This window comes from Plectropomus leopardus, chromosome 20 (genome assembly GCF_026936395.1).
Source record: "Plectropomus leopardus strain MGB_pleo_1.0 chromosome 20, ASM2693639v1, whole genome shotgun sequence".
NCBI lineage: Eukaryota > Metazoa > Chordata > Actinopteri > Perciformes > Serranidae > Plectropomus > Plectropomus leopardus.
The window spans coordinates 21,668,152-21,684,945 of NC_142195.1; the positions used below are offsets into that span (position 1 = coordinate 21,668,152).

Sequence of the window (16,794 nt, forward strand, 5' to 3'; positions counted from 1 at the left end):
AGACAAAGAAAATTGAAATTTCAGCAGCCAAATAAATGTCACCCAGCTGAAAGGAGAGTGCACAGCTTTTTTTTTTTTTTTTTTGCTTTTTGCTTTAACCAATACCATAGTCCATTAGTGAGAAACTCACTGACTGACCTGTCATTACCAAAGGCATTAGATAATAAACACGCTACCTCTGAACCTTTTCTGCAGCAAAAAGTATTTAATTGAGGCTTGGATGGGATGTGACAGCCACAAATCAAAGGTCTGGTTTCTGTCTGAAGTGCCAGATAACCCAAACACCAGCTGCCATGTAAGCACATTTTAGTCAAATTTAATGTAAAAATTAAACATTAAAGTTCCTTCATTGGCTATTTTTAAAATTACAGCCGTCATGCTCATGCAGTAAGCAGTCCAGTGAAGTTTTTGTGCAGTTAGGCTGCAGAAGGCTTCATAATAACAGCAAGACTCTTAGAATTCATAAGCGACTAAGGCTGGAAAGCAGTGAAGAGGAGAAATTCATTTTAAAGAAGGAATGAGAAGTACTTTGATAGATAAGGGAAGTGCTGCCAGCAGTCCTCAGCTCTCTTGTATTGCTTGGAGCACGATATGGGTGTGCATGACGCATAAATACACACAGACACCAATGGGGCTGTGGGTCGGTTGAGAGGGTGAAGTATCAAGAGAGAAAGTGTGTGTGTGTGTGTGTGTGTGTGTGTGTGTGTGTACACATAAGTAACCAAATGAGGCAGTGACATGCTCTGCCAAGCCCCGGACACAGGACTCATGAAAATGCTAATGCTAGCCGGATTAGCGCCTTGGCTGAGGAAATATCCCTCAACTATTGGTGATAGCAAAACACCCCACTGCTCCTTTCTTCCCCTCTGCTTTCTCTTTTATTCCTGCATGCCCTTCTTGTTACTTTGTACCCTCCCTCCTATTTTGCTTCTTCCTCCCTCTCCTTTACCAGCCAAATCTGCTGTGATAAATATGAGAATGCCATTTGAGTGACAAATGTCCACAACATTATGTTTAAATTGATTTCTTTGAGTTTGCTTTTAAGCCTGAAAAATACAGAATTTTATTTCTTTATCGTATGCTAGCAATACACAGAATGACCCCATAACTGATTTCACTGTTGCAGACAGATTATTCGTTGTGATAGCTTTACCTCAGTGATCTTTTTTTTTTTAAATTTTTAACTTAATTTAATTTTATTTTATTCAACCCATTTTTAACCAGGTGAGTCCATCAAACATTTGTCTTAAAACTCAGTCCGAGCTGTCATCATTGTCTTGACGGTCTGATCAAATTAAACCTTTGAAATAATTATAAGTGTATCGCTTTGGCTCATGCAGATATTAAAGATCAATGATGTTAATATTATCAGCAGCCAATAGGTGAACTCTCTCCATTATTAAACAGAGAAACCAAACCAGGTACATGAGAAACATGGAAGGGACTCCAGGCCATTGTTACGACGACCCAAAATTTTGAAACCCCATTAGTTTGAAAAATGTCACATTTGACTGGAAGCCCTTTTCTCCAACAGACCTTTATCCCAAAAAGAAACACAATTCCTCCAAAGTGTTGTGTCTCCAAAAATGCACACCTCCTGCAATTAGAGTCAGTTTCCCAAAGGCGTTTGAGCCACCAATCCTGGGTGTTTGTATACTGACCTGGGCCTGCTTTTCCAGTGACTTTTGTGCAACCAAACGTGATCTTTTCCTTCACACCTAAACAAGAACAAAAATTTTAAAAAATTAAAAAATAGATCAAAACTTTAGGAATTTTACATGTAGATTAAGGAGTCTACGGATATATGTTGACATATATTAATAATTTTATTGGTCTTATGTTACACTGTCAAGCAAAACAATAAAAATCCCAGAATACTAGAACAGTATTTTGCAAATATATATCTAAGAGCGCATTTGAAAAGATCTGTTTTCTATTTTAGAAAATGCTAGCTGAAAGGCCAGAACTTACAAATATGTTTTAGAAATGTATCAAAATTAGTATGAATGTGGTCTTGACCTCTCCCTTTCTCTGTTCCTCTTTTCTTTCTTTTTTTAAAAACTTGTTTTAGTGTTTTGTATTGTTTGCCTTCTCCACCCCTCCTCGTTCTCCTCCCCTCATCTCCTCCTTGTCCCCACATTGTTAAAAGCCTTTCTCTCGCAGTTCTAAGTTGTAAGCCACATTCATTATCAGGGACAACGACGCAGATCGTAAATAAATAAAACAATTTCATGCTTCCTGGTGCACTTCTGAATTCTGAGTGGGAGCAAGACGATTCTCAACTGTCCTTGTTCATCCGACCAAAGCTTGGATGAAATTAGATGAGAAGAGATTGTGTGAGTGTGTGTGTATTGTGTGTGCTCACATGTGTGCACACTGTGGATACAGTTACAAAGAGAACCCTCAAAGAACCTCCAGAATCATCAAATGATAACTTAAAGCTTTCTTGTGCCAAGATGATCAAACGGCGACTGATCTCGTCTAAGTGTAAAGACTTCCACAGTTAAAGCCTTTTTTTACTTACAAAGACATTTTTTGTCAACTCTGACACCAGCCCACCTGAGCATGAAGAAGTACTACATTATTCATTCATTGTGATTTTAATGAATACACTGTAACCTAATTTCAAAGGGTGAATGTAGCTGCAGCGGCTTTTCAACATTGCCATCATATCATCTGTCACTTTCATCCTTTCAATTAATACTTAAACAGCCAGTCAGCCAGTTAACAATGCTTTGCTATTTCATAATTAGATCGGGTGCTATTTCCAGTGGCCGTCTCATTTTTATTTTCTCCGGCAAACAAGAAGCCCAGACTGTTGATACAAGCCAATTTGTTATTCAAGACTATTTATTTAGCAACAGAAATAACTTTGTTGTGTGGAACCCAGCAGCTCTCTCCACAAGTGAGGTGAGAGATCAGCATTGGCTACAAAAAAAAAGCACAACTAGAGCTGGCAGAAGTTTAGAGGCATATTTACTAAGAAACGCACTAATTACCACCATGCACAAAACATTTAAGTATAACTGTCTCTAGCTCAGATTTCTCACCGTTGCAATTTCCAAATAAAAATCCAAAATGCATAGTCCTGCAGATGTTATAAAATTATATATAAAATTATAAACACGTAATGTTGGAGATTAAATTGTTGAGTCCCCACTGAAGTTGAGTCAGAAGATGACGAGTTGGCAAGTGTAGTCATTTCGGATGTAGTATGACTCCCTTTACGTTTCAAGATATGGTAACCTATGCAGCAGTGTGACTGTAATCATTTCTTTTGAAAGAGAGAAAAAAAACTGACACAGAACTTTTCTTATGCTTTTTTAAAAAACTCATATTTGTTCTCTTTGTCTGTTGTAGCTTTGAAAAAAATAAGACAACAGCCATGTGAATTCAGGACAGAACCACTTCTGCTTATTTAATTATGTGCGCAGGAGTTTTTTGTGTAATTTGGGCTTAGGCAGTTGATGAGGAATCCAATTCAGTAATTGAATTTTGATGCTCTACCACTGCCATGCTGTACACATTATAAGTACACTGAATAAGTATATTTTTACACACTTGACATAGTTGAAGTTATCTCCTTGATTAGAATTATGCTTCCAACAATGAGGTTTCAGTCTGGGGCTTGAGTTTGATACAAGCTGGTAATAAGAATATATTTTTTGGCTGGACGCACACACCCCAATATACAATATGCTTCGTGGCAGTTTGAGAAGTTTATCTTTCAAAATATAACATAATGTGGCTCACCACACAGTATTGGTTAATCAAGCAAGTTCACTGTATTTTTTCCCTTCACTGTACAATGGCAAGACTATTATTTAGTTTGTAGACATGCACGAAGCAGGAACTGTGCAGACAGACCTAATGTGTTTTCATAAACAGGCAGTAAACAAGCAAACTAATGCACCTAGCGGAAGACATGTTCTGCTTGGTAGCAGATATAGCAATTGCATAGAGGCGCAAAGTTGAGGCTTCAAAACAGGAGTCCACAAACCAATAGTCGATGTCATGGTATTTATTTCCATTACTTTTTCAGTCTATGCTCTTAACAGCGTCATCTCAAAATGGTACAAGCATTTTGTACAAGGGAGCAGTTTTGCTTTACTCACACAACAATCATTTACAAAGACGAGGCAGGTTTTTTTTACCCTTTTTGTTCAATTTTCCAGTTTTTAAGTTATTTTTGTAAGATTTCTCTGCAGATCGAAGCACTTCTCCCTGTTTTTCCCATTTGTTCAAGTGCACTGTTAGATGCTGTCATCCAGCACCTGTTCTGCTGTAAAACGATTCATAGATTTCTCTTTTTTTTGTGTTTTGTTTTGAAAAGACCATTTATGTGAAAGGAAATATGGTGTAGTGTGAGAACTGGAGAGAGGAGTTACAGTCTTTTGTGTCATGCAGTAACACCTGGATGCATTAAGTGGAAGGACTACATGATGCATAGTAATGGTTTTAGAAACACCACAATCAGATGTTCAAAGAATGCACTCACGCATACAGTGGTACATCTACATGCAGATTTAGCTTTTGCAGGTCTCCTCTGTTTTACCGCTTGATTGCTGCACCGTCTTAGCCACTGGGACAGCCTTTAAGCAACACTTTTTCTTTTTAGAAAGAAAGATTAGCCACTCTCCCGCCCACTCTCTTGTTCCATTTTCAGCAGACAGTGAATATAATGGTCTCGCAAGTAGCTATTTGAAAGATTAGACTTTTATGCTACAGTATACCTGTTCACTTGCATCACCGGCAAAGAAAAAGAATGGCTTTCAGTGACTGTTGCAACATGAGACTGAAAGGAAGAAAGAGCAACAGTAATGTGGACGTAAATTTGAATGAACAGAGCCAAGGGAGGCATGACAGACGTTTTCAGGCCAAGCATGGGCAGGCACAACAATGGGATTCCATGAAACTATACCCTCATGATCACACATCATTTTTATCCCTTCTTTTATCTTTTTTTTTTTTTTTTTTCATCAAACCTATGTTCCTCTTTTAACATTTAGTCCTACACACAAGGGCTACTATAACCTAAATCTGGCTGGGTAAGTTATTGATATATAAGTAGTCATTAAGGGAATGGCAATTGGCAATTGTGAATTTGCAAAGCAAAACGGACAAAAATAGCTTATCTACATGAAATATTATGTTAATGAAATAGCTCACCCAAAATACATATGGTGCTCAACTCCCTAGGCTTGCTATACAAAGCAATTTTTTTCACAGGAAATGCTTTGTTCAGCAATAGTTTATTGAAAATAGTTGTGTTTGCATTTCAGTGAGCCCAAAAATGGATACATGACATTTACACAAATTTTCAGAACATTTTTCTGGGTTTTTATAACCTTCTTTGCTGTCTTTGCTTCAGCCTCAGTCTGAGTCGTTCTTTCTTTCTTTCTTTTATTTATCGTGCACTCCGCTCTCGAGTGTCATTTGTCTAAATTTCTTTTCTTGGACCATACAGAAGTAGGAGGGGTGAATGTAGATAATTAATCGTATTTTTGGATGAACTATTCCTTTCATGGACACTGTTAAAGTCTGAGCCCTTAATATAATCCTCACCAGTTGTGCATGTTTCACATTATTTTCTTAAAATCTGTTTTAATCAGTTCAGTGAAGTCCCAGACTCTTATTGTCTCAAAGGATTTTAAACTTTTTATTGAAGTCCTTTCCGTCTTTCAGCACTAGTATTAATAGAAGTGCGTGGCCGGGCTCCCCACAGGTCATCAAAAGGAGGATGGGCTCATTACTCATGCAATACAAAGCTCATACTCTATGTTTCAAGTCAAATGAATACTTTAGAAGCCTTTGGGTCGCCCTACCCATACAGATTGCTCTCTGTTTTGTTCTGTTCTTGCACATGCTTCCCGCTGTTATGAACTGTTGGACAAAGCAGATGTGGACAAAGATGAATTTCTGGTCTCCGCTGACTTTACTTTGGTTTCACTCTGCTTGTATGCACTTTTCTTTCATCATCTTTTTGCACATTAACTTGAACAGGGTCACAATGATATTAACATCTCTTTCTCAAGGGAGAAAGCTGTCTGTCTGCTTTCATCCATCTCTTATCATTTCCATCGCTCTTTCATATCCTTAATCAATTGTTCTATGAAGGTCATACTGAGAGAGATGCCTTCCTTTGCCTGTGTGCTGTGTATTTACATGCTTTCCCACACGTATGTTGTTATGTTTTTTATCCAAATTAATTTCAACCTCTGGTACTTTATCTTTCTGTGTGTTATCAGATGTTCATAACTGCTGCTATCCATTCCCCATTATAATGTCATGTGTGTATCTGGCTGTGAAAAGGTTTTATGTAGCTGAAGTGGCAGACCAGCGTGTTCCCTAGTGAGAGTGATCTAACAAAGACCAGGTCATTCAATATCTTCTGAAAAGCCTTGAATTGAATTCTCTCAATCTCTGTGTCTCCGTCTTTCTCAGCTGACGGGTATTCAGAAACACAACATTTACACCTGCTTATCCATCAGGGACTCACAGCTTTAATCGTGTCTTGCAAATATAATCATCAAGCATCTTCCTGTGTCCTTGCTGCTTTCTTTCATTTATTCATTAACAAATGGCATTTATATGCCTCTCTTTATTTTCAATTCGAGAACAATGTGACTTTAAGAAAATGCTAATAATTAATTATTATAATATTGATAATTACTAGTACTTGTTAATTAGAAGAAGGAGACTTCTCAGAGTTCATAGTAGAGAGACTCTAATGTGTGGCTTTCTTAACCATAAAGAGTCATTCTTGTGGCTTGCAAAAGACATATTTAAAGAAGAATATTTAAAATTAGTGACATATTGACTTTTTATTTCCTAGTATTAGTCAAGCTTCAAAAACTCTACATCATTCAACTCAAAAGCATCTTTCATTAAACATTCCCTTCCTTTTCTTTGCCTACTTTTCCCTCATCATTCTGTCAAATATTTGAATTCTCAAGCCTGAAGGCGTATTCTTATTATCGCAGAGAAACTCCTCCTGCATTACTGTGTATGTGGTGCGTTCTGACGGCTCCATGTGGATGTCTGCAGTGCACAGAGTGGAGCAGGGGTGTGGCAAAAGCTCAAATTGGTTGCACTTTGACCTCAGCTGTGCTGACCACTGCTTGACGTCAGAAAAATGACGACAACATGTGTGTCTCCGTTTCCAGAACTGTACAATAACAATTTGACTTCACATTGAGACTAGACAAAAAAGATCTGCTCGGAAAAATATCAGCATTCATGCCTCAGCACTATCGCCAGAAGAAAATATTGGTATTGTACATTTCTGCAAACCATGAATACATTACATTCATATGTTTCATATAACGTTTCTTAAGTTTTGATTTAATTTATAGGCTGACACTACCATTTGAAGGTCGAAGGCCATGACACCAAGGCGAGACAGCTGCCAAACTGCAGACCAACAAACAACAGAACTAGTTATTTTCTATGTCCCGCAGTGATTGTGCCACCAAAACTCAGTGTTTTTTTTTTTTTTCTTCTTTTTTAACAAAACATTGACAGAATTTTCAGCCTTTATAGTGGCAATGCTAGAAATGCCCCTCCCCACACCTCTCCTACATGCCATGCAGATACACAAACTTTGCGGTTATTATCCGTCTCTCTTTAATGGTTATGCATCTTTTTCGTGGTTCTATCTCTTTGAGGTCACTTTGCATCTCCTTGCAGCCATTTTGAGTTTCTTTGTAGTCATTTGGGTCTCTCTGAGATAAATCTGTGTCTTTTTGATGTAATTTTGTGTGTTTGTTTGGTAGTTTTTGATTGTTTTTCCTGTTTTCTAGTTATTTTATTACTCTTCTTAGTCCTTTGCATCTGGTCATTTTTAGTCTCTTCCTGGTTGGTATGCATCTCTGTTAGTGATATTTGCTGATGAAGGTTAGGGAGGGGGACTGACATTTTTGACCATAATCAAATGGTTTTTGTGCCCAAATCATAACAACACTTAAACCAAGGTGCTTTTAAAACTTATAGTTTGAAAATATCCACGGCCTGAAAACATACATATGTCATGATTTGCAGACATGAAGGCTAATGCCAAAATTTAATTGAGCGACTGTGTTGAATGCAGCTTCTAGGTTTGTTAGAAAATCACGGTGCATACTCCTGCAACATAGCAATCAACTGATAGCAGCAGTAATAATATAGGTAAGGTGGTGCAGCTTAATAAAGTTTAAGAGTACTTCACTGTTCCAAAAAAACTTTAAAGTGTTAAATTGGTGGAATGTTAATTGTTTTTATCCTCTCCACAGTTAAACCAGATCCCCCAGAGCGAGTGACAGCGACCCCGATCCGTTTCAATGCCCGAAGGCTGGAGGTATCCTGGCACAGCCCTGCCACCTGGCCTGACATCGACAACTTTCCTCTGAAATACTTCCTTCGATACCGACCACTCATCAGAGAGCAGTGGCAGCACGTAAGTCATACTGAGAGTTCACACAACCCTACAGTTCGGCATTTGTTTATTGAGGTCGAGTCAACACACTGAACTCCAATAAAAACTGAACACATGTACAGTAATCACACATTGTTACGATCTCACTTGTGAAAAGCTTGTTCTGGAAGGAATCTGGCTGACACATCTAATGACTCTGTCATAAGCCAAAAATAAGGGGAATTATAAATGGTCAAGATTGTTTGTCCAGATACAGCTCCATTACCAAAAGCTGTAAGTCAACATTGAAAAACACCTGTTAGATTATGATTCATTATTTGCTATTTGAAAACCTCCAGTGAGCAAGTCTTATTTCTCCTCTGGAAGTTGAGTTCTAAAGAAAAAGACTGGCCTCTCTCCATTTTGCAGATGGAGTTTCACCTCATTGCAAAAATATGTCTCAATAGGAAATGGCAAATTTACTGGAAGCAGGCTAGATTGCCTGTTAACAATGACAATTTCATTAAGCAATCTCAGCTCATTGTACATTTTTTTCTGTAAACTATAGAAATGTGGGGTGATTTTTGGAGATAAAGCAAAAATTCTTTATCCAGAGAGATGCCTCTGTAAACAGTTAGATGAGAAATGGTCCAACCTGCAGCCATTTGAGGTTGATCCCTGGTCAGACAGACATAATCGCTCAGCTTCTTTGGTGTATGTTACTGTATCTGACTGTTTCTTGTGGGTTGAGTCCCCTCAGGGCTTCTTATAGCAAAAGCATATGTGTCCACTATAGGATTCCTGGGATGAAAGCTCCCTCTACCAAGGTCTAACATTGCAGCGTTATTATCGTGCCCGTCAATGGTTCGCAAAGGTGTTGTTCCAAGAACTTGGGTTACGGACCCTCACATGGAAACACACACACACACACACATACACACTCACACACACTCACACACATGAATCATAGACCAATGCACATGTTCTTTTGAGTGTTTGTCTCACTCTTTCCATCTCTGTATGTGTCCTTCAACAACTGTCTCTGTCATTACCTCACTATGTCAATATTTCCATCATTTGTTATATCCCACTGTTCTCACATCTTTCCATACTTTAGAGAATAGAATATACAATCATTTCCAGGCGCTTAGGAGTGATCATTTGTCACCACTTGACGTTGACTCTCACTTAATTCGAACAAAGCTGAACTAAAGATTTGCACCTGAGATGAGTAAACCCTCAAGACATCCTTGATTTTAATTCTTCCACTAATCAGGCTGCTTTCAGGCCCTTCACAACAATGAAGGGCCTACTGTTTATGATTAACAGAATATTCATTACAGAAATTAAGAATATTTGTTGTTTTGAGTGAGTTATCACATAAAAGGATTAGCTGGTTCCTGCTTCTCAAAGATTTGCCCAGTTGTGTATTACTACGTGTGTTCCTGTTTACATTTTGAACAAAGGTACCAATGGTTCTTGAAGTTTTTGAATTTTGGGGATAGGTTTTGAAAATAGACGTACACAAACATGCGTCATTGAAAGTGCTTGAATTTATTTGTGCAAGAATAGAAATTGAAACACTTGTGATATCGTCTGCAAACACTGTAACACGACACAATTAAGAAGAGTTTACACGTTTAGGCCTCTCTCTGTTTTTAATTGAACAAAGTCATGCCCTCCCTTAGTTACTGTTGCTAAGTTGGACTAGTTTAATTAAATAAATGCCTCAGTGTTTATTAGATATTTTCTCTGTGCCAGGCAAGATGCCTTAATGAAGCAAACAGCATACAGAAGGATGTATATGTGATGTTAATTATTACGAATTGAGACTTTACTCAACGAAAAAGGGAGATCTGGAGACCGAGGATGGCAAGAATATCAGTCAACATTGCTCCTGCACTGCGGGGTATGTGTCCCCTTTTCCACCTGTAGGGATCAGTGAAGTACTTTATATTTATTAATGAATACAGACTGTGTTGACCCATGTTAGTCTCTCTTTTGCTGTAAGGTTTTGTAAGCTTGAGAGTGGCATGCAGCAATACAGAGATAATATAAACAAAAGAAAATTAGCTTTGATTTGGCTGTTGATAATTCATCATTTTCATAAATTCATTGTCATCATAAAAAAATATGTCAGCATCGAGCCTGCCTGTCCTTTTTCAAGTCTCTTTCATATTAACACCAAAATAAAGAGGAAGCAAACCTGGCTGGTGTTGATCTGACATTACGTTAACTTCTTTTGATGTGGTTGTATGTTAGGTAGCATTTTACCAACATAACTAACTTAAGATGTGTTTATATATAATGTAATGTGTGCGTGGAGATTTTGACAGTCCCCCATTCACATCTTTTAACCATTTTCAGATTTTTTTTTTCAACATTTTTTAACTAAAGTATATCTAATTATAAATGAGCAAAAAGGGGTAGGACTTAGGAATGGTCAATTGTTGTCTTTGAGCTTCTGTAAAGCCTTACAAAACTTCTCAGTGTTGTAAGAGTAATTAATTTATATCTGTATCTCAAACTATGCCATGTTGAATCCTTGAATTTGAGGCAGTTGGGTTGGGAAAGTCCTTAGAGTTATTGAATAGGGTGTTTAGGTAGGTATGGGAGCCCTGTTTTAAATGTTGCAACAAAATACTGAATGTGTTATTTTGGCTTTGAACTTGAGACAGGCATGTGGCGTAATTTCCTGACATTTATTAGACCATATGATTGTTGGACCAATACAAAAATACCAAGTAATAGAACAATAAGACACAGTGGAAGTAAATGTAGTTATCCAATCTTTTCTGGCAAACATACAGTATACAGCACATTACATTTACATAGCTGCATGTGTTACATCTATGCACAAATCTTTAGTCACACAATCACACATGTGAGGACATACTGTTATTATCTACACATGTGCACATTCAATCTCTCTCTTGCTCTGTCTGGCAAACACACTGAACAGTTGGAATGACGGAAGTTATAACGTCTCAGATCTTTGCGGCATGAATTGATGATTAAACCTGACACACACTCTTAGTTCCCCTTCTCACGCTCACCACTAATCAATCAATATGTGAACTGGTGCGTAATGTGAAAGGTGGGAAACCTTAAGTCAATATTTGGACTGGGTAAGAACACATAATTTGGAAATTACATAAATACAGTTGATGACAGTTGAAAAACCGCAGGGTTTTCGGCTGTTCTTTGATGAATGTCTCCGTGGCTGTGGTTTTAATTTTTGTAGCAGTAAGTGTGGTTTTCAGATGGCAGATTTCTGAACCACCTCTGGACTTGTGAACATTTTATGGTTGCACTTCTGCCCCTTTTATGAGGTGTTGGTTAGCAGTGTTGGCAATGTTCTCAATGCCACAGAAAGTGTGCAACTGTGTTAATAAATAAATAATTGGCTAACATGAAGACAGTGGCAGACTGCTGAAAGAAACTGGCAGTTTAGTATGATTATCTTGATTCTTCTTTGTGGCTGTTACTCTTATTCCCATAATTTGTGCTATTTTATACCACAAAAAAACAAAAAATGCCTCAGAACTAACATATTTACAGAGGTGAAACTTAGGAAATTGTGCCAAGGAAAAAAAAAAAGTTCCAGTGAGTCATCACAATCTAAACAATGTGCAATGTGCAAGTCAAGTAGACATCAGAGGACCTTTTTACATCCATCTATCAGCCACAAAGCCATTTGGTGAGAAACTTGAATAAATACAGCTGCTCAAGGGAGACATTTGTTGGTGTTTTCATGGCAATATCAAATAGATACAAGAAGGGGATTTGTGATAAATCATATGTAGTAAAATGACTTTTTACTTTTTTTTTTTTAATGTGTAAGAAGGTTTTTTAAAAGTTGTTTCATAAATGTGGATCATTGCATCTGTGCTCATTCAATGGTAGTGTAATGAAGAGCTGAATTACTTTAAAACAATTCAGTTATTATTTATAGTGTAGATTTTTCGCTGACACAAAAGAAGAATAAATAACAACAACAAACAACAAAGATAACGTAAAACATCGATGTCGATGGGGGAGAATCCCTGAGGGCACCAAATGTGTTAAGACTGTCATTGCATTTTTACCAGTCTGTTGCTTTTGAATACCTTTGATTAAACCTAACACTGGTGCTATTAGAGCTGAATCATACGACAGATTGCATCTTTAATGACTATAGTAGCACATTGTTGTAGAAAACATTTGGGTTCAAAGCTATCAAGCCGTGGCATAAATCATTAAGTGGAGTTAAATGAGGTTGCCAAAATAAGATACACTGTTTATTGGCGCTGTGTAAACTTCATTAATTAGAACCTCAGAGGTTGAATACTAATTGAAGTGGTTAATATTGCTTAGGAATTCCTCTTTAATGTGGTTGGACAGCAGAGCTGGGTAAGAATGGCTTTCACGTGTAACATTCAGAAATGTGTTTTGAGTCAGAAATGAAAGCGGCGGTGTGATCAGATTGATCTTCAGAGGAAACCATCCATCCTCCTGAGGAATGAAGGGATGACTGGCCCAGATACTTAAGAGTGATGGAGATTCAGACAGAAGGAGGAAAAGGAGGGAAAGTTTTGAAGTGGTGATGAATGGAGTGCATCAGAGATGGAGAGAAACGTGAATGAATAGCAGACTCTGTTAGACACAGTAAGGAGGAAGAGGCAGTATATAGCCCATAAGTGAGAAAGACATTAATAGATAGCATTTGATTTAAGTTATGGAGTGACAGAGGTGTTTGAAATGTAGACTCACACATATACTGTAATGAGTGACAAAGAATGGGATTGAGAAAAGGAAATGGTGCTTTCAATTGCATTTTAACAAGATGTAATGTTAAATAAGGCACATAAGCTTGAGACTACATTATTTGATTAAAAAAATTGAAAGAATATTGGATGGATGACAGAGGTATGGAAGGAAAAGAAGAAATTCTCATATGGAGAGGAGCATGATTAAATGTACAGAGAGACATCAGCTTAAAATAGACAGATAAATGAATGAAAGCGTTAGAGGCAAAGAGGAAAAAGGCAGCACTAAAGGCTACTTTGAAAGTAAAGTTTTACTAGCTATCAGCTACTAGGTGTTTTGGGTTAAAGTAAGATAGATGAATGGTTCAAGGGAAGAAAGGAGATAGGCAAAAACTTCTGGAAAATGTCAAGCCATAAAATCGTGGGTGAAACAGAGACTTTAGGCTGAAAATGACCGTTAGAAAAGCACAACATAGACTCTCACCTGTAAGTAACTGACATAACCTATTTATTGAATTGGTCTTTATATTTTTGTATTGGTTCCTGGTGTGATGTCCTCAGGGTAGCACTGAAACACAGATTGACCAAGAATGTTAAGATGGTGAGCAGAGTGCAACAAGCTTGGTTTCAGGACTTGATGGGAAACATACACAGGAAGTGTGACGTTGGTGTCCTGACATATATCATCTTCGTTTACTGTGGAGGCATGCGAGAAAAATGTATTTTTCTTCATGAATTTAATATACCGCTGGGTGAGTAATTGATATACAAATGGCCATTTGGGGCATGAAGTATTCCTTTAAGTGAGTAATCAAATAGGCTAATTTGGTTTCTGAATACCCCAATCACCCACTCCATAAAGTTGATGATCTCTTTTCCTTGGGCTGCGGATTCAAAGAGTAAAACACAACATGGGGATCCTGTCTCCTTGAACTCCGTAAAAGCAGAACATAATGTCGAAAGCATAAAATTAAGAGTAAATTAACAAAAGCGTCTACATCTATCAGTGCGATCGATCTGCATGCCTGTACATGGTGAGTGAATTGCTCTGTTTCCCATGGCCTTGTGTTGTTTCCATCCCAGCCTCGTGTTCTCTTCACTGAGACGTGAACTCAAACTCTTACTGCAATTAAAGTAATGCTCCAGTAACTGTGATAAGAACAATTTCAGATTGCTCAATATTCTGCATCTGCTGCACTGTAATTGCCCTTTGGGGATGTTGCTGAACTCAACTAAAAACTCACTTGTTTCCATGCAGACAGTCTCGTTCACTGAAAGACCCAAATACAGACAGAATTGAATATGTGCACAAATGGATGCAGAAAGACTCTTGAATGCTGATAATCATTAAGATAGATAAACATGTGCGCTCACACACACTCACACACATGCATGTTGTTCTATTATTTCAAAGATTAATATACATGTAAATGCTATCCAAGCGCTCTCACACACATATGCATGTGTAGACGTGAAAACAAACACACAGTAACAGACTTTCCATATTACCATTAACAGTCATCCAACACATGCACAAATTACACAGTGCTGACAGTCTCCATCTCATCAAGTCATTACAGAGTCCTAAAAGTCTCATTAGTGAATCAGTCGGCCTGTGCAGGCAGTAAGTTTCAGTGTTTCTGATGCCCATGATCTCTGTCAAGAAATTTGTACAATCATTTTTTTGTTTTGTTTTGGTTTTTTTTATAATTGTTATGAAGTCTTCAACCCACGTTGCAACCTTCCAGGCTTCAACTGCAGCTTCTCTAATGGCCACTTGAGCCTGGCTCCAAAAGTGAGTCAATCCTCATAGACACCCAATATAAAATGTCCAAACACACAGCAGAAATATGTTTTATAGCCTGTTATAAAGAATGGGTTTTGTGTCTATAGCTAATTTACCCATTTGTGACATTTTTTCATGACTTACCAATTTACAATACATAAAAGGCCTTAAGTTAAGCATTGTGCGTCATCACTTTTAGTAACAGGCTGCAAGGCATTTGGTTTCCCTCCAAATGCAGTACAAATTTCAATCACATTTTCAGAAAATCTTTAAGATAAAAACAAATTCATGTGCTTTTCTATCCATTACTGTTACACAAATATAGGGAGTTGGTTCAAGCAGAAGGTGGTGCTGATTCTTCTGTCACATGCCATTATACCACTGCAGAAGAAAAGTGCAAGTCAAACCTAAAACTACAGAAAACAATGGATGTATAATAACGGAAAGCAGAATGGACTGTGGAAAAAAGAATTAAGCTGAAAAACCAATGTTACTGTTATGTTCTCTTGGAACAGTTCTGGTAACAACGATGAGTGCTTAAATGTGTTTAAAGCCTCTAAATACAGAGAATATAGCTTGCAGTGGCCCATGCAATGCTGGTTATGACTGTCATTATTTTTTTTCCGCTGAATCTGTTCCCATTGCATGTAGTGACATTTAACTTAATTGACACTCCAACTTTTTCGCTTACCCAATAATTTCAGATTTTTTATGAAATGTTGGTGTTTTGAGTGCAAATTGAAAATGTGCATGAAGAGTTCGCTGGAAATGTATCTGATGATCAGATCTACCCCTTGTTCTTTTACCGCTCCACCCTCTTGTCCAAATTTGGTCACTTCTGGCTCAAAAAATCCATGATGGCTACGAGCAAAATGCAGAACTCGGCTAGGCTTCAAAGCAGGAACCCAAAAAACAGTGTTTGACGTCACAGTAGCTATATGTCCACTATTCACATATTGTCAATGCTTTATCCTTATTCTCTCTTGTTTTTAAGATACTAGCATGCATTTACATATATTTACATATGCAACAAAGGGCAGCAAAGAACAGGGTTGAGATGTTTATGATGTGAGAGACATGAATGCTCTGAGAAACAAAGGGACACAACAAATAAAACGGCAGGAGCAGAGACGAGACATGAAAAGTCCTCTTAATCTGTTTAAGCTCAATCAACGTGGCCTTGCCTTTTATTTATCCCACTTTTTTTCCTCCTTTGTCCTTCTGTCTGACATCCTGTATCTCCCCTCTCCCATCCATCTCCCTCACTCTCCCAGCATTTCAATTTCTCTGCTGCTTTTCCTCCCTCTGTCATTTTCCTCATTGTTTTTTTCCTAATTCTCCTCTCTTCTCAGGTCTTTGTCAGTATTTCTTCACTTTACTGTTGCTCTTCTCTTTACCTTCTTTCTCTCTCCATCTGCTCATCCATGTATTAATTGGTCCTTGTATGTTTGCCAAAAGTTGCTCGCATCCTGCGAGCACTTAGATGAATCAATAGACAGCCAGGAGCTGTGTGTGTGTAAATACATAAACATAGATAGACTGTATGTATGTGTGTATAGTGCCTCTGATTTCCTTCTTTTCATCTTTCCCTTTCCCCCCCTCACCTTTTCACCTTCCCATCCCTCTCTACCACTTTTCCCTCTCTGAGCAATCCCCAGTTTTACCATCGCCCACTCATTCATCCATTCATCCATCCATCTATCCTTCCATCCAAGCATTAAGTCAGCTATCTAACCATCCATCTCTCAAGCCATCCATTTGTATCTATGGGTGCACATGATAAATGTTTAGACCTTGTTTGGGGAAAACATCCCATCTAAAGGACACTGCCACGGACAGATCGTTTATCAAATCTCTCTAACACACAC

At 37.9% G+C, this 16,794-nt stretch overlaps 1 protein-coding gene across 4 annotated transcripts in view; it reads left to right on the forward strand.

Annotated features, from left to right (window-relative positions):
* cntfr (ciliary neurotrophic factor receptor) overlaps positions 1-16,794 on the forward strand; it is a 266,284-nt gene that overhangs the window by 228,062 nt on the left and 21,428 nt on the right. For all 4 annotated transcript variants that reach the window (XM_088071261.1, XM_088071260.1, XM_042510003.2 and 1 more), the window contains one exon: positions 8,271-8,434. In XM_088071261.1, coding sequence (XP_087927387.1) covers positions 8,271-8,434 — 164 coding nt within the window. The remainder of the gene's footprint in view (positions 1-8,270; positions 8,435-16,794) is intronic.